Below are 26469 nucleotides of genomic sequence, written 5' to 3'. Positions count from 1 at the left end.
TGGGTGTGCCCCGCTTCCTATCCTGCTCTCCAAAATAGTGCTTGAGGGGCCAGAATGCAAGCACTAGCCTAGGACAGATCGCGGTTCGATCCCTGGCATCCCATATGGTCCCCTAAGCCAGGACCGATTTCTAAACACATAGCCAGTAATAACCCCCCCCCCCCCGAGCATCACCAGGTGTGGCCCAAAAACAAACAAACAAACAAAAATGTTAAAGATAAGTCATAGTAGACTGGAAAGCTATTTACAAAAGTTTTACAAAAATGTAAAACAAAGTTTTACAAAATGTAAAACAAAAAATCAGTTAATGCATTAAAATATTTGTTAGTTGGTTAACAATAAGACAATGAAAAACAGGTCTCCCAAAAGGAACAAACAACACCAGAAGAGGAAAAACTTCAATGACTGATGAAAAATGAAAAGTGAAAAATTTCAACTTCATTACAATTAGATATAGCAAATAAAATGAAATCACTTTTCCAAAGTATTAGCAAGGTTTTAAACCACTAATATTAAGTCTGCTGCAGGTAAAAGAAAATTAGTATTTGCATTTATCATTGGAAAAGTGTGAATGACAAAAATCATTTGAGGTATATTTGCTATTGTCTATTGAAATATATCCTGTTTCCAGTAATTCTACTCTGACTCTAGTACAGTGCAATTCAAAGAACTTCAAAGATGATTCAAATAACTCAATGGATACTCTCTAGCATGAACAATAATATATCATTATTTGGTTCCTAAGCACTTGCAATGTCACTATAGAGCAAAATTTTTATTTCATTAAATTGCCACTTTTATTTTAGTCATATAACAGTCAAGATAGAAGGACAGCACAGCTCTGAAAAGACACTTGCATGCCATATGAAGACAATACACTTCATATGGAAGCATGAAGAACTGGAAAAGAATCTACTGAGGTCCATCCATAGGTAGTTAAATAAGAGTATATAAATACCACAGGGTTTTATGCATCTATTTAAATATGAAGGTATACAAAAGAATTTAAAACACACTATACTGTAAAGTACATATTCATATAATCCTGTAATTATTTACATTTGTCTTTGTGATTTTTATATTTATTTTCATATGTCATATGAATGGAAAAGAATTAAAAAGACCTGGAAAGAACTACAACAAATTGTTAGCATGTAATTCTTTGATGGCACTGAAAAGGAATGGCATAAAGAAGTAAGCAGGCTGAAATATTAGTAAAAGTCTAATGATAATAGTTTTTCTATCAAATACAGTTTAGTTTTTTAAATTATCAATTTCAAAAGTGAGTGATTATGACAGAAACTAGAAAATTAAAAAGATCAAAGGGTTCTAACCATCATACCAGAGCTATGAGAATGTCCATGACCTCCATGCTGGAAAACAAATATTCCTATGAGGTTTACCACAAACCCAAGAATTGATACAAGAAGTAATCTTTCATGGTGTACATCTGGAGGAGCTAAGGCTCTCTAGAAAAACACATAACACAAACAGAATTGATATAATATCTGATAATCAACTACATAAGACAAAAACAAGAATGTGTCATTTTAACAATTAAAAATAATATAAAAAATATCTGACAACACACTTTATAGAAATAAAGCTCAGATGCTACAGAAAAGTAACAACTACTATTTCAAAACAAGTATTTAACAGCATCTAAAATATTGAAAAGATTTTTTAAAAGATCATCCTTCTGGGGCCGGCGAGGTGGCGCTAGAGGTAAGGTGTCTGCCTTGCAAGCGCTAGCCAAGGATCAGGACCGTGGTTCGATCCCCTGGCGTCCCATATGGTCCCTCCAAGCCAGGGGCAATTTCTGAGCCTTAGCCAGGAGTAACCCCTGAGCATTAAATGTGTGTGGCCCGAAAAACCAAAAAAAAAAAAAAAAAAAAAAAGATCATCCTTCTTTTGTATGTCAAAATATTGCCATTTATTTTAAGTTCATTAAGATTTAAATTTTCTTTTTTCTTTTTTGGTTTTTGGGTCACACCTAGCAGCGCTCAGTGGCTACTCCTGGCTCTATGGTCAGAAATCGCCCCTGGCAGGCTTGGGGGATCATATGGGATGCCGGGATACGAACCACCATCCTTCTGCAAGCAAAGCAAACACCCAACCACTGTGCTATCTCTCCGGCCCCAAGATTTAAATTTTCTAATTAAAAAAAATATACCGAACATTGACAAACTTGGGTTCTATTCTAAGAATTCATCCCAAGGGACCAAGGGACCTACCCAGATTAAACCTTCTCAGAGTCAATACTTTATATCTGAGAAAGCATTATTACTTATTTTCTTTCAATTATATACTTTTTTCTTTCATATATATATATATATATATATATATATATATATATATATGTATATATATATATTCCCTTTCATACACATTTGACTTGGTCAGTTATTTTTGTATATGATTCTCATATACAAATATTTAATTAAGACTGTGCTCTATAAATAATGATAATGTGAAAAGTATTCCATTGCATTATATTTTTTTAATAAAATTTTTCATTAAAGAAATGTAATTTACTGATTCTGGTCATTATCTACTATACCTCAACTCCTTCTGAGAAAATAAAAAAAGCAGTGAAGATCAGAAACAGGCCATTGATAAAGCCGGCCAAAACTTCTGCTCTAGCATACCTAAAGGAGAGCAAATAAACAATTGAATTACCAAGTTGTTTCTTAATGATCAAATTATAAATTCATGTATGTTCACATATTCTAAGCAAACTTTTTTGGTTATAAATGACCAGTAAAGCACCAATATTTACAAAATAATGTTGTATTTTATATGTGTTACAGAAATGAGGAAATAGATTTAATTAAGAATTATATTTAATAGCAACACATCATAAATTTACATAAATTTTCACAAGCCAATCAAAAGACCTTTTTTAGAATAAGTAGGTTTAGAAAGAACTTTCCCATTAATGTATAAATCTCAAGCTGCCAATGGAGGAAGAAGAACGGGACCAGATCAGCGGATAAAGAAAGAAGAATCAAAAGATAAAAAGTTAAGTAAGAGCGCTTTAAAGAGGCTTTTAATAGCTTATTCTAAGTTACAACTTTTATATGATATTCCTATGCTCTCTGTTTAGTGCCTTTCAGCTGTCAAATTTCTCATAAGTACAATTTGATATGAAGAAAATACAATTATTTCTAAATTACTCCAGAAACAACTTGAGATTTATGTTTCTAGCAATTTTCCCCTCTGATTAATATATTTAGCAGAAACTTTTTTAATGACCTATGTTTAGAAGCAATTCTAGCTTCACATAATTCTAATTAAACTACTTTAAAATACCTGGCTTTTTCTCCATGGACTTCTGAAGCTTTCTGTTTCCTACCTGTGTGAAGCATTGGGGAAAGATTTTATTTTTCCAAAAGGTATATTTGACTTAGTTAAAGTCACTAGAAAAACCTTTAACTTGGCAATTTTACAAGTTCAAACATTATTCAAAGGGTAATAACATTCTGGTCCTTTAAATAAAGTATCAAAAATATTGCTTCATCTAGCCTTCTAGGCTAATTTTAGGTACGATTTTTACGATAAAGAGAAATGTCATTGAACTTTGTCAAGTATACCAAATATTTTCATACTAAAATTAATGCAAATATCAACTTTCAAACACATATAATTGAATTAAATTATCATAGTATATGTTAAAACATACTTTTAGGGAGGGCAGTACCCAGCTAACTCAGGGTCTACTCTGACTCTATGCTCTGGAATCACTCCTGATGGGGAATTGGGGATCTTATGTGGTGTTGAGGATTGAACCAAGGTTGGCTTCATGCAAGACAAGTACACTACATGATGTACTATTGTTTCAGCCCTATGCTAAAAAAATGTTCTTTAAATTCACAGCATTCACAACTTGCTTTGCCTAATCCACACTGAAGAGTTTATCTAAAATTTCAAGAGCTGGAGTTATAGTATAGCAGGTAGGTTGACTTGCACATAGCTGGGTTCAATTTCTAGCACCCCTAGAGTCCCCGAGCATGCCAGAGTAAGCTCTGAGAACAGCAAGGTATGGGGAAGGAAAAAAAAAAAAAGAACAAATTAACATTTCAGTAGGGTTATTGTCTTGAAAATTAAAAACTTTTTAACACACCATTCTAGTATAGCTAGCTAGCTAATGCCTAATTGAAAGCTTTTTTTATCTTGAGTTCCACTAGAATTCAAGATCAAAGGCAAGAATGCCTTTCAGTTATTTTTTGTAACTAATTCAATGCCTTTTTGTCTCTACAGCTCCATAAAGCTCTTATAAACTGTTAAGATTAAGTCTGATTTGCTAAATTTGCTTAATATTTCAAACTTCTATAAATTAGAAAACTAGTTAAACTTGTCTATACAAATGACTATGTCGATTTAAATAATGAGTACTGAAATTGCAACATACTTCATGAATGTTTTACAGCCTAATCAAGTTTATGGGATCTAAATCCTTTACAGAGGGTAGAAAAAGATACAAAGCTAGTACATAGGTATATAATCATGTGGTATACATACATATATATATGTGTATATATATATACCACATACCAAATGTATATATCTTTTATGTTAGTTTTGCTAAAGAGTAAAAATTAAAAAAAGACACAAATTACTTTAATATAAATAGATGTCATTTCTTTAAAATCTTTGTTGCCTCTTAAGATTCTTCCTATTTCTTTTCTTTTGTGTGTGTATATATGTGTTTTGGGCCATTCCCAGTTACTCTGCCTCTTTGCTCAGGAATTATATATGGTGCAGGCACAAACTTCAGTAAGTGAAGGGCAAGGCAAACACCTGACCAGCTATACTATCACTTCAGCCACATTCTACTACCTATATTTCAGAGTCAGTCTACTATTTTGATCATATTAAATAGGGAGTTTTGGATAGTCATACCTAGGATTTGTGTGGGCATTTAGTACATTTAGTTATTAGTTCAGCACTAATGGTTTATTGCTACTCTGCTTAGTATTATAAAATTATTACTAGTTTCAAATGTTGCAACAGCTTTTACCCTCTTTTTTCTTTCTTTTTTAAAAACAATTTTTCCTTTCTTAAAATAAAGAGCAAGGCAGTTAAAGAAAAGTGGCAAGACTATTATTCATTTATATTAATCAGTTCAAGTTAAATAAAACATGCTATGGTACTGAAGGTTTTTTGGTCCTAAGAATTAGCTTATAGTAGGAAGGTAAATGTTCTAAATAGACAATAATAGCCTAATAATTAAATAACTAATAATTTTGATAGGCATCTAATGCTTACCCAGAAATTTGGGGGGGGGGGTTGGGTCACACCCTGCATCACTTAAGGGTTACTCCTGGCTCTGCATTCAGAAATTGCTCCTGGCAGGCTCAGGGACCATATGAGATAACAGGGATTGAACCCGGATCTGTCCCGGGTTGGCCACATGCAAGGAAAACACCCTACCGCTGTGCTATCTCTCTGGCCCTTACCTAGAATATTTATTAAATAACATACTCTAGATCTTTCTGACTGCAGCCCATTTTCAATCTTGTTTTCTTCCTGAGACTACAAAATGGAACTGTCCTACAAAATGGCCGCTAGTCTGAAGCTGTAGTTCTTCATTAATATGATTTCCACCTGTGGCTCCTTGGAATATCCCAGGGGCCCACAATGGGCCATATGGCCACAGTTGAGAAGCACATATCTACATTTTTGATGTTACATATATAACATGCTTATTCTTTTTTTTTTTTTTTTTGGTTTTTGGGCCACACCCTGTGACGCTCAGGGGTTACTCCTGGCTATGCGCTCAGAAGTTGCTCCTGGCTTCTTGGGGGACCATATGGGACACCGGGGGATCGAACCGCGGTCCGTCCTAGGCTAGCGCAGGCAAGACAGGCACCTTACCTCCAGCGCCACCGCCCGGCCAACATGCTTATTCTTAAACACAAATTCTAACTTTACATATAGTCCTTAATGAATTAAAATAAAAATATTTAAAGTACTGTAGAAAATGGTTTCCTCTCAGTTTTTGTTGTTTTTTATTTTGTTTGGGGGCCAAATCTGGTAGTGCTCAAGATTTGCTCATGGGCCTGTACTCAGAGATCATTTATGGTAGGACTTTGGAGACAATATGAGGTGCTAGGGATCAAGTCTGGGTAATACATGTGCTAGGTACAGATGTATCCACTGTATTATTACCCCAGCCACTCTTGAATTTTTATATTAATTGGGTCCACAAATATACAGAATTTTTGTTTATACTATAAAAATAATACAAATCAAGTTCCTTATCTCACTGGCAAATAATCACATCATTTTTATTATACTCCAAATCAAGTTCTGCCAGACTTTCTATAATTTTTTGGGGGGGGGGCCACACCCGGTAATGCTCAGGCGTTACTCCTGGCTATGCGCTCAGAAGTTGCTCCTGGCTTGGGGGACCATATGGGACACCGGGGGATCGAACCGCGGTCCGTCCAAGGCTAGCGCAGGCAAGGCAGGCGCACCTTACATTTAGCGCCACCGCCCGGCCCGGGACTTTCTATATTTTTACAGAGCTGTTTGTTATCAGACATCAATTTTCTCCGAGTCAAAAGTTACATCTTAGAAGAAGTTGTATCTTAATGGCAATCAAATAATACCTAAATGTATAAGAGAGAGTGAGGACTGAAGACATAGCTCAAAAGGCTTAATCACATGTTTTGGATGTAGGAAGCCCAAGTTCAAATCCTGGTACAAGGCCCTTTAGAGCACTGCTAGTAGTGACTCCCCAAGCACCACTAGGTGTGCAAAGAAGAGGGGAGGGGAGGAAAGGGGAAGGGAAAAGAAGGAAGAAGAAAAGAGGAGGGAAGAGATGGGGAGGGGAGGAGAAGAAAAGGAGAGGAGGAGGGGCGGGGAAAGAAGAGAGGGGAAAGAGGGGAGGAGGGAGGGAGGGAGAAAGGAAGGAAGGAAGGAAGGAAGGAAGGAAGGAAGGAAGGAAGGAAGGAAGGAAGGAAGGAAGGAAGGAAGGAAGGAAGGAGAAGGAAGGAAGGAAGGAAGGAAGGAAGAAGGAAGGAAGGAAGGAAGGAAGGGGAAGAAGAGAAAGAAAGAAAGAAGAAAGAAAGAAAGAAAGAAAGAAAGAAAGAAAGAAAGAAAGAAGAAAGAAAGAAAGAAAGAAAGAAAGAAAGAAAGAAAGAAGAAAGAAAGGAGGGAGGGAGGGAGGGAGGGAGGGAGGGAGGGGAGGGTGGGAGGGAGGAGGGAGGGGGGAGGGAGGGAGGGGGAGGGAGGAGGGAGGGAGGAGGAGGGAGGGAGGGAGGGAGGGAGGGAGGGAGGAGGGAGGGAGGGAGGGAGGGAGGGAAAGAAAGAAAGAAAGAAAGAAAGAAAGAAAGAAAGAAAGAAAGAGAAAAAGAAAGAAAGAAAGAAGAAAGAAAGAAGAAAGAAAGAAAGAAAGAAAGAAAGAAAAGAAAGAAAGAAGAAGAAAGAAAGAAAGAAAGAAAGAAGAAAGAAAGAAAGAAAGAAAGAAAGAAAGAAAGAAAGAAAGAAAGAAAGAAAGAAAGAATTAATTAATATTAATAAATTAAATAATTTATAAATAATAATTTATAAATAAATTTATAAATAAATTATTTTTATAATTTATAAATAAATAATAAATAAAAGAATTAATTAATATTAATAATAAGCAGAGCTAGGAGAATAATATAAAATATTATTAGGAAATTATTTTAAAATAAATTAACTGCAGAATATCTCTTCAAAAAAGAAAAGAAATAAGATATTGTCGTATTTTGCAATTTTTTTCTTAAGAAAAGTTAGGAGTTGAGAAATTCTCATCGATTAATTACCTCAAGTAAATTTTTATAAAAATCAAGATGTTCTCCTCTAAAAAAAAAAGAAACAAACAAAAATCCTGGAAACCAAAAGTGTAGATTCTTTCCAGGGGTGTAGTTCAGTGGTCAACAAAGGTCTTGCATATATGAAGGACTGAACTTGATCTCCAGTAAAAAAAAAAAAATACATATTATAAATTATATTTATATACAGAATTAGGAAAAATGAATCTACAGAGTCAGGAAAGTGATTGATTGCCCTTATTGTTGGAAAGATGAATGAAAGAAACTAGAGGTAAGCATTTCAAGAGTTCAAATTCCAGTGTGTTTATTTATGAAAACTCATGAGCTTGAAATTTGTTTTCCTATTTCTTATACTTTCATAAAAGGGTTGTTTAAAAAGTCTTACCCATAAGAGAAAGCATCATTTTCTCTCCATTTTGAAATAACAGATGCTGCCAATCCAGCCAAAATGGCAGTGCTATCGAAAAACATGTGAAAAGAGTCGGAAATCAAACCTAAGCTGGAAAAGAACAGAAACATTGGCAAATTAAATAAGAACCAAACAGCAGTTATCTTATATTAAAAATGTAAGTTGCCTTAGATATCTAAGTTATCTTTATCTAAAAATATAATGTAATCTATGCTTATATTTTAAATTTTAACTCTGAAATATGAGTACATAGAAGGTATTACTGTAGCCTTATGTATCTTAAGAAGAAAACCCTAGCTGCTACTAAGAGAGGCAAAAAGGCAGCAATCTACCACTGCGCTAAGTGCAAGAGGAATCTGCCCAAACTTTGGTCACAAGCAAAGGTCAATTGCACCTGAAAGGGAGATTTTTAAAAGTAATCTATGTAGGGGCCGGGTAGGTGGCGCTGGAGGTAAGGTGTCTGCCTTGCAAGCGCTAGCCAAGGAAGGACCGCGGTTCGATCCCCCGGCGTCCCATATGGTCCCCCCAAGCCAGGGGCGATTTCTGAGCACATAGCCAGGAGTAACCCCTGAGCGTCAAACGGGTGTGGCCCAAAAACCAAAAAAAAAAAAAAAAAAAAAAAAAAGTAATCTATGTATTGCTTTGGACAAGACTGAAACTATCATTGACCCGCCATGCTATACTGATTCAGATCAAAGGTCTGATACAATTAGAAGAACAGGACACTAGCTCATTTTCTTTGATACAAGTCTGCAAGAAGAGGTGAAAGAGAGGGCTTAAATATAATAAAACTCTTGGATACTCAGATGCAGATGGACTGCTAATACTGAGCTTGCAAGAGGAAACCAAATACTCTCTCCTACTCAACAAAAGTCTAAACCAAAATCAGGAAACAGCCACAGCCACTAAGTACCTTAAGAAAACACGTAGAAATATTCTTCATTGTGGCATAAGTGTGCACAACATTCTAGTAGTATTCCAAATTCCACATTAATCACAAAATGGTAAAAAAATAATGGGGAATAATAAATATGAGACTTGGTGCAATTAATGAACAGTAACACAAAATCCACAGCATCTAATGAACATATTGGTTCAAAACCACAATTACCATATATACTCAAGTATAAGCCAAGTTTTTTCAGCACAAAATTTGTGCCAAAAACCCGAACTCAGTTTATAATCGGGTCGTAGATGTTATTTGATTCCTGCGTGTGCACCGAATCAAATGCACATAGTCTCCAGTCATCTTCTGCCAGCTGCTGAAGGGGCAGTGCTTCAGCTCAGTCCACAAGTCCCGCTGAGCTCAAGAAGTAGGCCGCTGAACTGAACTGGATGCCACTGAACTATTTAACCCACAATATTCTACACTGAGACCAACAGCAGTGATGATGATATCTGCGAACTTAGTGATGATGACAATGTTTATGCCGATACCCTCACAGCACGTACAGCTGAAGCTCTGTTTGGACATACAAATGATGAGGAGGAGGAATCCAGTTTTGAAGGATTTTAACCTTTGTGATTTACCTTGATTGCCTGTTAAGCCATGGTTTTCTGCACTTAAAGTTTTAAAGTTATTGTTGCTAATTTACAGTTTTTCTTTAGAAATAAATATCGAAAAACATTTAACCTTGGCCCAGAGAGATAGCACAGCGGCATTTTCCTTGCAAGCAGCCGATCCAGGACCAAAGGTGGTTGGTTCAAATCCCGGTGTCCCATATGGTCCCCCGTGCCTGCCAGGAGCTATTTCTGAGCAGACAGCCAGGAGTAACCCCTGAGCAACGCCGAGTGTGGCCCAAAAAAACAAAAAAAAATAAAAACAACAACAACAACAAAATTTAACCTACTGATTCCTCAATTATTGTAATTGTTTTGGGTATATATTTTTATTTTTGAAATTTACCAGTGGCTGCTGCATTTTCCATCTTGGCTTATACTAGGGTCACTAAGTTTTCCCAGTTTTTAGGGTAAAATTAGGGGGGGATGGCTTATACTCAAATATACAGTATGTACTCGAGTATACAGTATGTACTCTTAAAGGAAAAAATAAATACAATTGTGAACATGAACATAAAAACAAGGTGAGGACATTAACATCTTTCAAGTCTTATGAGGACATGAAAAATTAGAACCCCCCCCCATACTACTAGATTATTTGGTAGTAACAAATACTGATCATGTACAACTTGCATGGCTTTTTAAAACATTACACTAAATTGAATTGTAATTCCCATCACACTAAATTGAAAGAAACTAATCACAAAGGATAATAACACTATTTAGTTCCATTCGGTGGAATGTTAGATTAAGTTACTACATAGAGAGACAAAAAGAGATGAAGTTACATAGAAGTAGGGATATAAAGGGATGATGAAAGAATCCAGGGTGATGAATGACTACAGATACAAGGTTTCCTTGAGAAAAATAAAAATTGTTCTAAAATTATTATGACTGTACAACTCTGTAAATATATACTAAAAGGCTTTTAATTACATTTTTTTTGGATTGTTTTTTTTTGGGGGGGTGGGGGTTTGGTTTTTGGGTCACACACCTGGGCTCTATGCTCAGAAATCACTCCTGGCAGGCTCGGGGGACCATATGGGATGCCGAGATTAGAACCACCATACTTCTGCATGTAAGGCAAACGCCCCACCTCCATGCTACCTCTCAGGCCCCTAAATTACATATCTTATGCAATTAAAATTTGCATAGTAGGGCCCGGAGCAATAGCACAGCCAAGCAGCCGATCCAGGACCAAAGGTGGTTGGTTCGAATCCCAGTGTCCCATATGGTCCCCCGTGCCTGCTAGGAGCTATTTCTGAGCAGACAGCCAGGAGTAACCCCTGAGCACCGCTGGGTGTGGCCCAAAAACCAAAAAAAAAAAATTTGCATATTAATTTCATTTTGAAACTGGGGTTGGGAGGCTGGGTTCCACCCAGCAGCGCTCAGGGGTTTACTCCTGGCTCTGCACTCAGAAGTAGTTCTAGCAGGCCTCAGGACCATATGGGATACTGGGAATTGAACCTGAGTCCGTCCTTGGTTGGCCACGTGCAAGGCAAATGCCCTACTGTATTAAATCTTTTAAAAATACTTGACAGTTTTTAAAATAATGACAAACTAGGCCACAGGCCATATCTGGACCAGTCATTTCTGTAATATTACTGGAATATCGTTCATCTATTATAAACTGCCTGGACACTTCTGTGCTACAACAGCAGAGCAGAGAATAATGGCCCTTCAAACTTAAAATATTTACTATCTGCTATTTAATGGAAAAGTTTGCTAGCCTTTTATATAAAGCAAAAACAAATACTGCATTATGGAATTTATAACATGAAAATAAAATCGACTGCAATAAAAGCACAGATGACAAAAGTATATATTATGTTATAAAGTATATTATGTAGTAGTTATACTTCATGTAAAATGGTATATTACTTATAAGTTAAAATTTCATATTAAACATGCTAGAATGACCACTAAAGCAAATACATGCACAAAAAAAGCAAGAAATTCAACTAAGATAAGGTCTTGCACCAACAAAAAAGTTAGATGTTCTTTTACGAAAATTCAGCTTCATCCAACATTATTGTTTTTGCTGTTATAGATTAAGTTTGGGGCAAAAATAACTCGAAAGTCCAGGTTCACTGGGGTGATTCACTCACTTGAGGTAATATCAAGTGAGTGAATTTCCTTTGGTCTCCACTGAGAAACAAGCTGATTCAACAAGCTGATTCAAACTGATTCAACAAATCAAGGAGAAGCAGACATGGGGTCTCATAAAAAAAGTGAGCATCTGTGATACAGACAATCGGAAAATACTGAAAACACAAAACAACAGAAGCAAATGGCTTATAGAAGGACCTGCCCACTCCTAAATAATAAATACTATCTCTCAATATTATTGTTTTTTACTCACATTACCCAGACTTTGTTTAAAAAAAAGGAAGACACAAAAGACAGCAAGAAAAATAACTTCTTGTAAATAGAATTAGACCAAGATACTGATTTAGAAATCACTACAACCAGAACTTTTTAATTAATAAGTAAAAAGTTTAAGAAAAAAAGAACAAAATTTATGACTCAAAAGAGAATTTTAGCTGAGAATGGGAAATATTTTTAAAAGGACTAAATGTAAATACTTAGAAACAAACAGAAAAAAAAACAGTGAGGATTTCAGTGATGAAGAATTCTTCCAACTGACTTATGAGTGGAGAGAATTGAGGAATCAGTAACTGCATTAAACAATCCAATCATTATCATACAGAACGTACTAGTTGAGTACTATTGAACAGAAAGCCTGGACAGAATGACTGACAAAATTAAATAGGTTACATATTGATAAGTATTAAGTTTGAATAAAAGGGCCACGAGACACATTAAACTCCTTAGTTTTATATGTGTGTAGATTTTCCAGAATAAAAAATTTAAAGGTCCATTAGTAACTAAGCTAATAGAATATTTATAGTGCTGTTAAACTAAAATTCAAAACTGAAGATAGGCAATCATCATATGAGAGATTTCCACAAACTGCAAGGAGGAAAATATTAATTATCAAGTTATTAGAAAAATCCTATAATCCTTAAAATACTGACACTTTCTTATATTGTTAAAATGATAGCAACAACAGGTATAAAAAATAGTACTGAAAAGAGCCAGTGGAGGGTAGCCAATCCACTCTGCTCCAGGGCCGCATGTTCCTCCTAGTCAAGGAACACCAGCATGGGACATAGGAAAAAAAAAAAATCACACTGCAACCATGACAATGGGGAAACAATGCAGGCCCTTACCATGCTTAGAGAATGAAGATGGTAACTCTAGTGATCCAAAAAGTACCAACCACCTATTTACCCTATCAGAAGGGACTTTAGAGAGAAATATAAAGGATGTTCACAGAACTCAAAGAAAGCATAGAACAAACTGAATGTGCCACAAATAACCAAGAAGATTTGAAAGTAGGAATAAGAAAAATTCAAACTGAAATAACAGGACTGAAAAACTTGGTAGGTGAAATGAAAACCTCACTGGAAAGCCTCTCTAACAAAGTAACTTTGGCTGAAGACAATTGGTGAGCTGGAAGTTGAGAATGTATAACAACTCCATACAAAAGAAGCTAGAAAAGAGGCTCATAATAAATGATCAAACAATGGAAAAAGTTCTCAAAAAAATATGAACAGACGAAAACAGAAGTCTCTGATAAACTTAATAGAAACAACATAAGAATCATTGGAGTCCCAGAGACCCAGGAAGAAAACCCCTATAAAGTATCAATAATCAAGGACATCATTGTAAAAAACACTCACAGAGCTAAAGAGTGCATGCAACCAAATCCTACATGCCTAAAGAGTACCAGCCAAAAGAGATTCAAAGAAAAGCACCCCAAGGCACACCCTAGTCACAATGACAAACTCCATAGATAGGAGTGCAATACTGAAAGCAGAAAGGTCAAAAAGAAAAATTACATTCAAGGACTACCCCTAAGATTTACTGCAGACTTGTCAAAAGAAACCTGCAAGGCCCAAAGGGAATGGTGGTATAAACTGAAAAAACTCAATGAAATGAATACTTCACCCAGCCAGACTTACATTCAGATTTGAAGGAAGGATACACAGCTTCACAGAAATACAACAGCTTATAAACTTTACAGACTCAAAACCAGCCTTAAAGGTTGAACTGAAAAATCTAGTACTTTAAGATAAGACAGACCACATGACATACCAAACTCCTACTAAAAGATGACACTAAATCCCATGACAATCATCTCTCTCAATGTCAATGGATTAAATGCACCAGTTAAGAGACACAGAGTGGCAAAATAAAAAAAAAAAACAAAAAGCTGAATCCAATGTTTTTGTTGCCTACAAGAAACACATCTGAATAGTTAAAGCAAACATCAAAGGTTGGAGGACACTCATTCAAGCAAATACCTCCTTATAAAAGCTGGAGTGGCCATACTAATTTCACATGACACAGACTTTAGACTTAAAAAGTTATAAGGGACAGAGATGGGCATTTCTTAGTAATTAAGGAATATGTGCAACAGAAAGAAATCATACTCCTGAACATATATACATCCAGTGAGGGACAAAAAAAATATTTAAAACAACGAGCTGACAAACTTGAAAAAAGATAACAACAACAAAATAATAGTACAAGACTTCAACACTGCCACGTCACCACTTGATAGATCAACCAGGCTAAAAACCTAGCAAAAATAAACTAACACTGAAAGGAGCAATGGAAAAAATTAGCCTAGGACAGTGATGGCTAAACTTTTTGAGCCCGAGTGCCCAAACTGCCGCATAATGCCCAGTCCTCCCAATGACCAGTCGGGCCCTGTTACCAGGTGAGCTGCAAAACAGACAAGAAAAATATTTAAAACAACGAGCTGACAAACTTGAAAAAAAGTAACATATATAATGTTATTATATATAATATATATATACATATATATATATGCCTCTCCACCCCCAGAATGCACATGGTTCATTCTCCAAAATAGACCACATGCTACCCATAAAACATACCCTACATAAATAAAGATGATAAAAATTGTACATACTACCTTCTCAGATCATGATTCACTGAAATTAGAAATGAATAACAAGCAGACACACAGGAAAAATTTTACAATCTTGAAATTAAACAGCTCACTACTGAACAACAAATGGGCCCAAGATGAAATCAAAGAAATCAAAAGATTCCTGGAAACAAACGAGAACGAAGACACAAATTATCAGAATCTGTGAAACACAGAATAAGCAGTACTGAGAGGAAAATTTAGAGCTTTGAAAGCATTTATCAGGAAGAAAGAAGGGACCTACAGAAATAACTTAGTGGCACAGCATATAAAACTGGAGACTGATCTACAAAATTAAACAAAAATAGAAAGATGAAAGGAAATAATAAAGCTAAGAGCAGAAATCAACGAATGGGAAATCCAAAAAAAATCAATCCAAAAAATCAGTGAAAGCAAGAGTTGGTTCTTTGAAAAAATTAACAAGATCAATAAACCACTAGCAAAACTCACAGAGGAAGAAAAAGAAACTTTTTAAACCAAATCAGAAATGAAAGGGGAATAATACTAGAGAAATCCAAAGGCTAATCAGAGACTATTTGACGAAACATGAGAGCCTGGAAGAAATGGATAGATTCTTGAACTCTTATAATGTCCAAAGGTTGAATCAAGATATCTAACATATGTGAAGAGACTCATCACTATTGAGTAAATTAAAATAGTAATCAAAACTCTTCCCAAAAACAAAAGCTTAGGCCTAGAAGAATTCACAACAAATTCTTTCATACCTTCCAAGAGCCTATACTCTTCAGGCTCTTCCAGAAAAATAAAGAAACAGAAACACTCTCAAGTAGTTTTTATGAATTTAACATTACTGATACCAAAAGCAGACAGATGCAGCAAAAAAAGATAACTACAGACATGATCATACACCATGACCAAGTAGAATTCATTTTGGAGATTCAAGGATGATTCAACATATGCAAATCAATCAATGTATCAATCAATCACTATATCAACAAAGAAAATTAAAAACCAAATGATCATATCAATATATGCAAAGAAAGCATGAATGTGGGAAGAAGGGAACTCTCATTCATTGCTGGTTGAAATGCCATCTAGTCCAGCCATTATGGACAACAATATGAATATTTCTTAAAAAATGGACATTGAGCTCCCATTTATCCCTAGAGGTATAGGACCTAGGACCACCAAAACACAATACAAAAATGCCCTCTGCACTCCTATGTTCATAGCAGCACTATTTACAATAGCCAAAACCTGGAAACAACCCAGATGCCCAACAACAGAAGAGTGGCTAAAGAAACGTTGGTACAGCTACACAATTGAATACTATACAGCTGTTAGAAAACAAAGTTATGGGCCCGGAGAGATAGAACAGCGGTGTTTGCCTTGCAAGCAGCCAATCCAGGACCAAAGGTGGTTGGTTCAAATCCCGGTGTCCCATATGATCCCCCATGCCTGCCAGGAGCTATTTCTGAGCAGACAGCCAGGAGTAACCTCTGAGCATTGCCGAGTGTGGCCCAAAAACCAAAAAAAAAAAAAAAAAAAAAGAAAACAAAGTTATAAAATTTGCCTTTATAAATGTGGTATGGAGACTATTATGATGAATGAAATAAGTCAGAGGGAAAGAGTTAAACAGAATAGTCTCACTCATCTGTGGGATTTAAGAAAAATAAAAGACAATATAGTAATAATACCCAGAGACAATAGAGATGAGGGCCAGAAAGATCAGCATATGATATTAAGCTTACCACAAAGAGTAGTAAGTACATTTAAAGAAATAACTACACTAAAAACTATCATGACAAAATAATGGAGAAATATGTCTGTCTCGATGACAGGTGGGGGACAGGAGAGGAGGGAAATGGGAGACATTGGTGGCAGGAAAGTTGCACTATAGTGAGATGTGAATTTTATGGCTGAAACCCAACTACAAACATGTTTTTAGGGCCCGGATATATAGCACAGTGGTGTTTGCCTTGCAAACAGCCGACCCAGGACCAAAGGTGGTTGGTTCAAATCCCGGTGTCCCATATGGTCCCCCATGCCTGCCAAGAGCTATTTCTGAGCAGATAGCCAGGAGTCAACCCTGAGCAACGCCGGGTGTGACCCAAAAACTAAAAAAACAAAAAATCAAAAAAACAAAACAAACAAAAAAAAAAAAAAACCATGTTTTTAACCATGGTGCTAAAATAAATTATTAATTAAAAAAAAATTTGGGGGGGCCCAGAAAGATAGCACAGTGGTGTTTGCCTTGCAAGCAGCCGATCCAGGACCAAAGGTGGTTGGTTCGAATCCCAGTGTCCCATATGGTCCCCGGTGCCTGCCAGGAGCTATTTCTGAGCAGACAGCCAGGAGTAACCCCTGAGCAACGCTGGGTGTGGCCCAAAAACCAAAAAAAAAAAAAAATTTTTTAAAGCATTATGCCAAAAAGTTAAGAAAGAAAGACAGTACGGAGGGCAGGTCACTTGTCTTGCACATGACCAACCCAGGATTGCTCTTTAGCATCCTTTTTGCACTCCTAAGTCCTGCCCAGAATGATTACTGAGTACAGAGTAAGAAGTAAGCCTTGAACACTACTGGGTATACTACTAAACAAACAAACAAATTTGGAACACTGAAAACCCTAAAAAAATTAAACAAAAAGGTTTCAAGAGCTAGAGAGAAAACTCAAGGAATATGTTTTGCATCACAAAGGCCCAAATTGAATCCCCAGCACAGCATATTCCCCTGAGACACCCAGGAATGATTCCTGAGCTTAGAGCAAGGAGTATCACTGCCACATATGGGCCAAATCCCACTCTCTCTTCCCCCCAAATTCTCACATTAACCCTAGTACACAGTACAGCAGTGCTCAGAGGTTACTCCTGGCACTGTGCTCAGAAATCACTCCTGGCTTGGAGGACCATATGGGATGCAGGAATGGAACCCAGGTCTATCCTAGGTTGGCCAAGTGCAAGGCAAATGCCCTATCGCTGTGCTATCTCTGGCCCCTCTCATAAGTATCTTTCTAATCAATATTAAAACAAGAATTCAAGAGTTGGGTAGAGTTTTGCATTCTATCAACAATAAGATACAAATCTAAAAAAGATACACTGCTATGTTCATTAAAACACTTAATTACAGTAGCCAAAATAGAAAAAACAGTCTAAATACCTAAGGACTAATGACTAGATAAAAAAGACTGAACATATACACACCAGAATATTACAAAATCATTTTTTTAATTTTTTGTTTTTGGGTCACACCCGGCAGCACTCAGGGGTTCCTCCTGGCTTCATGCTCAGAAATCGCTCCCGGCAGGCTCAGGGGACCATATGGGATGCCGGGATTCGAACCAATGACCTTTTGCATGAAAGGCAAATGCCTTCCCTCCATGCTATCTCTCCAGCCCCCTACAAAATCATTTTAAAAAAGATGAAAACCTGTCATTTATAACAACACAGAAATTACTAAAGGGGATTATACTCTGTGAGCAGGTACAAAAACTTTATCAAATAAAACCATAAACATTGGAGCTGAAGTGATAGCAGCTTGCCTTACAGGGACCAGCCAGGGTTCGATTTCTGACACCACTTTCATCTCCCAAACCCCACCAGAAATGATACTTGCAGAGGCCCTGAGCACAGATGGTGTGACCTTGTCCCACTTCACTGCTGCTACCAACAAATATAAATGTTAATACTAATATAATCTAAATTATAATAGTAAAATGTAAACGTTTTTTTAAAGTAAGAAGAGAAAGAAATATACTGAATGATTTCATTCTTGTGAATAAGATAAAGAAACAAAAGAACAGAGAAAATAAAACCAGAACCCTTGGATTCAGTGTAACTAAGGTTACCAGTGAAGTGAGGTAGAAAAATAGAGTGGAGGGGACTCAATGGACTTTGGTGGAAAATTATTGATGCTTTGTTGATAGGTATGGTACACTTGAAGAGATACTCCTAAAGTATACACAATGTATAAATAAATATTATCTCTGTAATTCAGAAAAAAATTTCAGCACAATGGAATATTCATCCTCATTTTTAAAGTAAAAAATAAAACTACAAAGGCTGGAGAGGGGACTGGAGAGATAGCATGAAGGTAAGGTGTTTGCCTTTCATGCAGAAGGACAGAGGTTCTTTGCCTGCCAGGGGCGATTTCAGAGCCTAGAGCCAGGAGTAACCCCTGAGCACTGCCAGGTATGAACAAAAAACAAACAAACAAAAAAAAACAAACAAACAAGGGCCAGAGCGATAGTGCAGTAGTGGGGCATTTGTCCTGCACGCAGCTGATACAGGACAGACCTTGGTTCAATCCCCAGAGTCCCATATGGTCCCCCAAACCAAGAACAATTTTTGAGTGTAGAGCCAAGAATAACCCCTGATCATCAGGAGTGGCCCAAAAACAGAAAAAAACAAACACACACAAACACACACACACACACAAACTACAGAAAAGCAAAAAGCTGAGAACTAATATTATCCTTTTAGGGAAAAATTAATCTTAAAACTAATATATAAATTTTAAAAAATATAATAAAATTCTAATTTGATAAAAAATTAATAGAGACAATTTTTATACCAAGTGAAATACTTTACAAACATATAAGCAGTAGTACCAAATCAATGAACGTTATGCCCTAAAATTCTTCTTAAACAAGCATTGTCTTTGCTTAGACAAAGACATTTAGAATCCTTGAGAGTTACATGATTTTCTCTATGACAAAAAGAAAAATGATTGCAACATCCTTAGAAATAAATTTCAGTGAAATCTAATTTTCTATCTGTAAAAGTAAATGTAGTATAGAAGAGACAAAAAAAGCCATGATACAGAGTACACTGAGACACTAATAAAAGTCACTGTGCCATGCCATAGAGGAGGAAGAAGGAAGAGATGGGACTTGAAATAAAAAACTCTTTCTTCTCTCCTCCCTCTCAATCTCTCTATGTATCAAGATACTAAATAAGACAGAAAAGCTTCTTATTGCAATAAAATGTATATGCTTACATAGTTAAAATTCTTCTCTGATGATATCTATCAAAAGTATAAATTGGCTATAATTAAGTTCTTCCTTTAAAATGAAGGCTCTGGCGAAAGTGAAATAGCTTGTTAGGCTGAATGAAGCACATGCTTTGCAAACAGGAGGCAGAATTCATTCCCTGAATCATAGTCCTCAACTACCACTAACAAGTGACTGGTGAACACACAGCCAGGCACCATGGAGTATGATCCAACTTTCATCTCCTTCCCCCAAAAAACAGAGATTTGAAGAAGTACAAGACCATTTGCTATAGCTATATATACTACTGCTATGAAGCATTATCTATGAAGAATACATTTACCAGCTTGTAATCCTATAAAAGACATGATTTTTACATTTCATGCTTGTAACATCTTGAAATAATTTTACAGAATAAAATTACACAAAGCAGTGACTATGACAAAAAAAAATAAGTTTTGATGAAATTCATTCAAATGTGGGTCTTCTAGAACAGAGTTCATTATTACAAAGAAATTATCACTCAGTCAAGAAAGGACAATTTAATATTATGATGCCTATCTACCACACAGAAAACTAGATTATTAAAAGCCCAAATCTGCTACATCTTCAGTAGGAACACAGATATAATCCCATCCCAGGACAAAAAAATTAATGTTGGAAAATAAGTGTTTCTGAATATGGAGGTTAACATAAAATGAATACAGACTAATTGATCTAGTTATGAGGGTGCTATTTCAAAAATAGATTTAAAATCTGAAAGAAGACATCACACAATGAAAGTAAACCAGAGAATACAGACTCAAGTTCGAAGAGCAAGGCATCAAAGAGCAAGAAAACAGGATATTTGTTTTCTTTATAAACTGATTCAGATTGACAAATGGCTGGAAAAACAATAGCTTTAATTTCCTCAGATCTCCATGGATCAAAAGAATATATCAAATTTTTTATGAAACAGGTGGTTTATACTTCAAATATAAAATTTTGATCAAGATATTTCATAAGGTAATTTATACAAGGGAAGGCTATAGTAAAATATAATTATTAAAAATTAACTAGCATATTATATACCTAGTAACCAAGACAGACTTTATACCATCAGTACACATGCTGAAATATAACATAATTTAAGATGAGAAAAATATAATATATATTGTGAATATATATTTGTAATAAATTGTTTATTCCAATATAATTTAATATACCACAGTTTTTAATGTGTGCAATTCATTGAAGAAAGTATATTAATATTATAGGATTAAAAATCATCCTACGTTAGCATATCCTTCAGACACATAACTGCTTCACAGATTAAAATCATTTATATATATATGCCAAGGTTTTTTTGTTTAGTTTTATTTTGTTTCGTCTTTGCTTTTTGAAGTCTTTATCTGAGGGATGCATGAGAGCTAAGAATCAGAGGTCTGCGTTAGAAGCAACAGGTGAGTGATGATCAGTGATGCCAAGAAGAGGCCAATAGTGGCAAGAGACCTTAGGACCTGGATATGCATTTCTCCTTTAGAACTTCTCAGAAGAAATCAGCTCTATCAATACCTCAATTGTATAACTTCTAATCTCTAGGACTACAAAGCATTGCAATGCCAAGGCTTTTATATTTCAGTATACTTTTTACAGTCAAGTGGTGACTAAACCAATCATCTTCATAATTTGTTGGTTATTTTTGATTGAACTAATGTTTGAATGGGAAAAAAATTTGCTTTTACATTTAAATGTATACTTTACAAAAACTGATATTATCTAATGTCACTGTTAATCTCTATTAAGGTCCAGGATAGCAATTGTCCCTGAAATTTTAAGTTAGATTTTGCATATTCAATAGGATAAAAGAAAGGATGGCATAAGTTCATAATCTCCAAGTTTCTATTCCAAGAGAACCAAAGGCACAGTGAAGTTTTTTTTGCTTTTAACAGATTCTCAAATAAATGAGATTTATTAGATCTCCGATAAGATCTGAAATCTAATAATCAATAAACCTAGATCTTCTCATTAAACAATTTCATGAGGCCTTACATTACTCCAAAGCCACTTTCCACATGAATACTTTTTCCATAGTTTCTCTAAATTCAGTTCCCAAGACAGTTATAAATAACGATGACCCCCAAAAAAGTCATCCACATAAGATATAAGATTAAAACAAAAAAACTACAAAGCAGAAACAACACAGAAAAAACCCATGTGACTGTCTCAACATGAAATAAATGAGTGAGATAAGAGAAGGCAAAACATATCTCTAAGTGATGATGTCTCCTCCTTCCTTATATTCCAAGACCCCGAAATATCTCCCCAAAGGCCAGTAGCAAGAGTAGAACCTCATAAACATTCCTTCTCAGAACCTTAAGCCTGGAATCCAAATGCCACACACACCCCCAGTACTCCCTAGATGCCAGCCTAGACCACTCCCCCAAGCAACTTCCTTCTGAAAGAGGGATGCCAAAGAAATGACAAGACTTGACAAGCTGGGCTTTGAAAAGCCTCTGCAACAGCACCTGTCAAATGGAGAAGGGAGCATGCATGCATGCATGCATGCACTTGAGGGGGCGAGGCTCTGCAAATCTGGGGCGGGTGGGAGAGTCTCTGAGTTGAAGGGAGCCTGGGCTGCACCCCCAAAACTGGGGAAACTTTGCAAGTCGAGTTAAGCAAAGGCCAGAGAGATAGCATGGAGGTAAGGGTTTGTTTGCTTTGCATGCTGAAGGATGATGGTTCGAATCCAGGCATTCCATATGGTGCCCCCCAAGACTGTCAGGAGAGATTTCTGAGTGTTAGAGCCAGGAGGAAGAACCCCTGAGCGCTGCTGGGGTGACCCCAAAACCAAAAATCAGAGCCAGAGCTCAACAGGGGAGAGGAAAGGAGAGGAAAGGCGAGGCCAGGAGCGACGTGGCACTTAGGCAAACAGTGCTCAGGCTGACAACCAACACAGTCCTCCATTTCCGCCCTGGCCGTGGGCTTTTTTTTTGGGGGGGAAGGTTGATTTTTGGGGGTTACCAGTTGCTCCAGATGCCGTAGAGGAGTTCCACAAAAGCGAAAGAGAGGTTGAGGCACAGGAAGAAGAACAGGTTCCTGGAGGTCTTGTCTGACAGGATGGACCTAGATGAGAAACAGGGAGAGAAGAGAGTCTGAAGTAAAAAATATTTGTTTTGGGGTGAGGAAGACCATCTCCAAGGCTCCCCACAACCCTACACCCCCAAAATCTGAATTATGAGGTTGGGAGGCCTTTGGGATCTTTTCCTCAGAATTTCCTCCTCACAGACTTTCCACACACACACACACCCAGAGCTCTCCCGCACCTAAACCAGCCCGAGATCTTCCCCCACAGATTGAACTTGGGGGGCTTGTATTCATCGTCCTGGATGGACAGAGGCAACATCGGGCCCGGCTGAGGCGGAGGCGACAGGGACTGACAGCGCAGACGCCTCCCTCAGGCGGATGCCGGCCGATGGCGCCTCAGGTCCCGCGCAGCTTCTGTCTCTCACAGACACAGTCTAGCCAGCTCGCCCACTTCCGGTCTGGGCCTCAGCTCACGACGCGACTGTGACGGGGAGGGGCGTGGCTATGAGTGTGGGCGGGGTTGAGGGCGGGGTTGTGTGAGTAGGGGCGGGGCTTGTGGGTCTCTGAGAGTCCGGTGGGAGGAGCCTGCTGCAGGAGGCTGCGACTGAGCCCTAAGAAGTGACGGAGAGGGAGAGACCAGGTGGGCGTGGCCTTCGGGCTAGGGGCGGAGCTTTTGACTCTGGGGCTCTAGTGAGGGAGTGACGGAAGGGAGAGACAGGGCTGTGGGCGTGGCCTTTGGGCTGGGGGCGGAGCTTGCTGAGGCTCTGGTGGGAGGAGCCTACTACAGGAGGCTGAGGCTATGTCCAAAGAGGGAAGGGAGTGCCGAAAAGGGAGGAGCGGTGGGCGTGGCCTTTGGGCTGAGGCGGAGCTGGCGTCCCTCAATCTCCAGTGACGGCGAAGAAGAGGCGGGTTATGGGCGTGGTGTTTGGGCTGGGGGCGGAGCTTGCGACCCTCTGGGGCTCGAGCGACGGAGTGACGTAAGGGAGAGGCTGGGCTAAGGGCGGGGCCTATTTATGAGGGCGGAGCTAGATGGGGCTCTAGTGGGAGGAGCCTGCTGCAGGAGGCTGAGGTTGCTTTCAAAGAGATGGAGAGGGAGAGACCCGGTGGGCGTGGCCTATGGGTGCGTGCGGAGCTTGTGGCCCTCTGAGGCTCCAGTGACGGAAGGGAGAGGTGGGGTTAAGGGCGTGGCCTTTAGGGTGGGGCGGATCTTGTGGCCCTCTGGGGCTCTGGTAACGGAGTGACAGAACGGAGGGGCGGGGCTGTGGGAGTGGCCTTCCGGGTGGGGGCGGAGCTTGAGGCCTTCTGGTGCTCTGGTGGGAGGAGCCTGCTGCAGAAGGCTGCTTCTGAGTTCTAAGGGATGACTGGTGATGGAAAGGGAGAAGGGGGGGGGGCTAAGGGCGTGGTTAAATGCGTGCAGTGGGCGTGGTCTTTGAGTTTGGGGCGGAGCTTGAGGCTCTCTGGGGCTCAGGTGGGAGGAGCCTGCTTCAGAAGGCTGCAACTGAGCTCAAAGGTGATGGAGTGATTGGAGAGAGGGACGTGGTTATGGGCGTGGCCTTTGGTCTGGGGCGGACCTTGATGTCTCTAGTGGGAGGAGCCCGCTGCTAGAGGCTGAGTCCAAAGAGGTGAACTGTAAGGGGAAGGGGCCAGAGTAGTGGCGCAGGAGTTTGGGCCTCGGGTTCGATTCCCCCCTGTGTCCCATATGCTCCTCCAAGCCAGGAGTAAACCCCTAAACGTTTTTTTGGTGCAATTACAAACATGCTTGTAATCATGGTGCTTAAATATTTATAATTAAAAAAATAAAGATAAAACATCTGTCCAAAAAAAATCAAAGAGGTGAACTCTGGTGCTGTAATTTTATTTTCCAGGCCTGCCAGATTCAGGAAGATAAACATTGCAGACTGGGCCAGCTGAGAGATTGCCAATCATGCCACATGCCCCTAATGTACCTGCCTATTGGGCCTACCTGGTTCTCAGATGCTAAAGGCTCTTATTAACTCCTGGCCTTTTGCCATTTCTTCCCCCCGCCCATCAGCATTGATGTCTCTGTACATTGGGGGGGTGGGGGGCATTGGTATCAGTCGCTTAGCTGAAGGACATTAAAAAGCAAAGCATGATTTTGCTAGAAATGTGTAGACACCCAATCCTAGAACATCCCCCTATCTACTCCCTCCAAAAGAGCTCCAGCTCCTTATTTAAAAAATGAAAAAAATACTGTGACCAAAAAGTGAATCATAAATCTTTCACAGTAATATTTCAGGTCCATAGTGACCATGCTTCAAGGCCCTTCCCACCACCAGAATTGTCCTCCCTCCACCCTTTTCCCAGCATGTGTCCCATATTTCCCTCCTCTGCCCCCCAGAGTTCTAGTGTCACTGTTCCCTTCTGTGGATAGGTTGTTGTAGATTGAGTATCCATTCTGTTGTCGTTGACTTTGGGTTTGGTGTTTGAGTCTGATCATTTTTTATTTCTACTCAATGTTCATGAGATTGCTTGCCCTTGGTACCATTTATATTTTTTTTAAATAAAAAATTACAGAAAAGGTTTTATTTCTTACTGTTAGAGTTATTTTTTTAGCTTTTTGTTTATTTTTTAATAATTTTATTGTGGCCAAAAGTGAATAACAAATCGTTTACAGTAATATTTCAGGTCCATAGTGGCCATGCATCAGGGCCATTCCCACCACCAGAGTTGTCCTCCCTCCACCCCCTTTTCCCAGCATGTGTCCCATATCTCCCTCCTTTGCCTCCCAGAGTACTAATGTTACTGTTCCCCTCTGTATCTAGCTTGTTGTAGATTGGGTATCCATTCTGTTGTTGTTGACTTTGGGTTTGGTGTTTAAGTTAGATCATTTTTTATTTCTACTCGGTGTTCATGAGATTGCTTGCCCCTGGTACCATTTACTTTTTTTTTTTTTTCAAATAAAAAATTACAGAAATGGTTTTATTTCTTACTTGTAGAGTTATTTTTTTTTTAGTTTTTTGTTTAGTTTTTTTTAAATAATTTTTATTGTGGCCAAAAGTGAATAGCCAACCTTTCACAGTAATATTTCAGGTCCATAGTGACCATGCATCAGGGCCATTCCCACCACCAGGGTGTCCTCCCTCCACCCCCTTTTCCCAGCATGTGTCCCCCCATATTTCCCTCCTTTGCCCCCCAGAGTGCTAATGTCACTGTTCCCCTCTGTGTCTAGCTTCTTATAGGTTGGGTATCCATTCTGTTGTTGTTGACTTTGGGTTTGGCATTTGTCTGATTATTTTTTATTTCTACTTAATGTTTATAAGGCTGTTTGGTCCTGGTACCATTCATTTTTTTATTTTTTATTTTTCCCCATTCATTCAGACCCTTTTCTAACTGCCACTGCATGAAACAATCTATCAGTAGCTTTGGGAAGAATTTGCAAAAATGTGCAAAGTCTTTTTTTTTTTTTTTTTTTTGGGTCACACTCGGCGGTGCTCAGGGGTCACTCCTGGCTGTCTGCTCAGAAATAGCTCCTGGCAGGCACGGGGGACCATATGGGACACCGGGATTCGAATCAACCACCTTTGGTCCTGGATCGGCTGCTTGCAAGGCAAACACCACTGTGCTATCTCTCCGGGCCCAGAGGTCATTACAATCAACGAACTCCTCCCAGACATGTGCTAGCATGTACTATTTAATC

The 26469-nt window shown here is 38.2% G+C and overlaps 1 protein-coding gene across 1 annotated transcript in view; it reads right to left on the bottom strand.

The window, feature by feature from the left end:
* Nucleotides 1-23231, bottom strand: part of SLC30A7 (solute carrier family 30 member 7) — an 86190-nt gene extending 62959 nt beyond the window's left edge. Inside the window, exons 1-5 of the mRNA XM_049765757.1 lie at nt 23051-23231; nt 22749-22850; nt 8191-8304; nt 2561-2648; nt 1343-1469 (exon numbers count right to left, since the gene is read on the bottom strand). Coding sequence (XP_049621714.1) covers nt 1343-1469; nt 2561-2648; nt 8191-8304; nt 22749-22850; nt 23051-23130 — 511 coding nt within the window. The 5' untranslated portion in view covers nt 23131-23231. The remainder of the gene's footprint in view (nt 1-1342; nt 1470-2560; nt 2649-8190; nt 8305-22748; nt 22851-23050) is intronic.
* Between the last annotated feature and the right edge of the window lie 3238 nt (nt 23232-26469).

This window comes from Suncus etruscus, chromosome 19 (assembly GCF_024139225.1).
Source record: "Suncus etruscus isolate mSunEtr1 chromosome 19, mSunEtr1.pri.cur, whole genome shotgun sequence".
NCBI classification, from domain to species: Eukaryota; Metazoa; Chordata; class Mammalia; order Eulipotyphla; family Soricidae; genus Suncus; species Suncus etruscus.
This window is presented reverse-complemented; position numbering and strand designations above follow the sequence as displayed.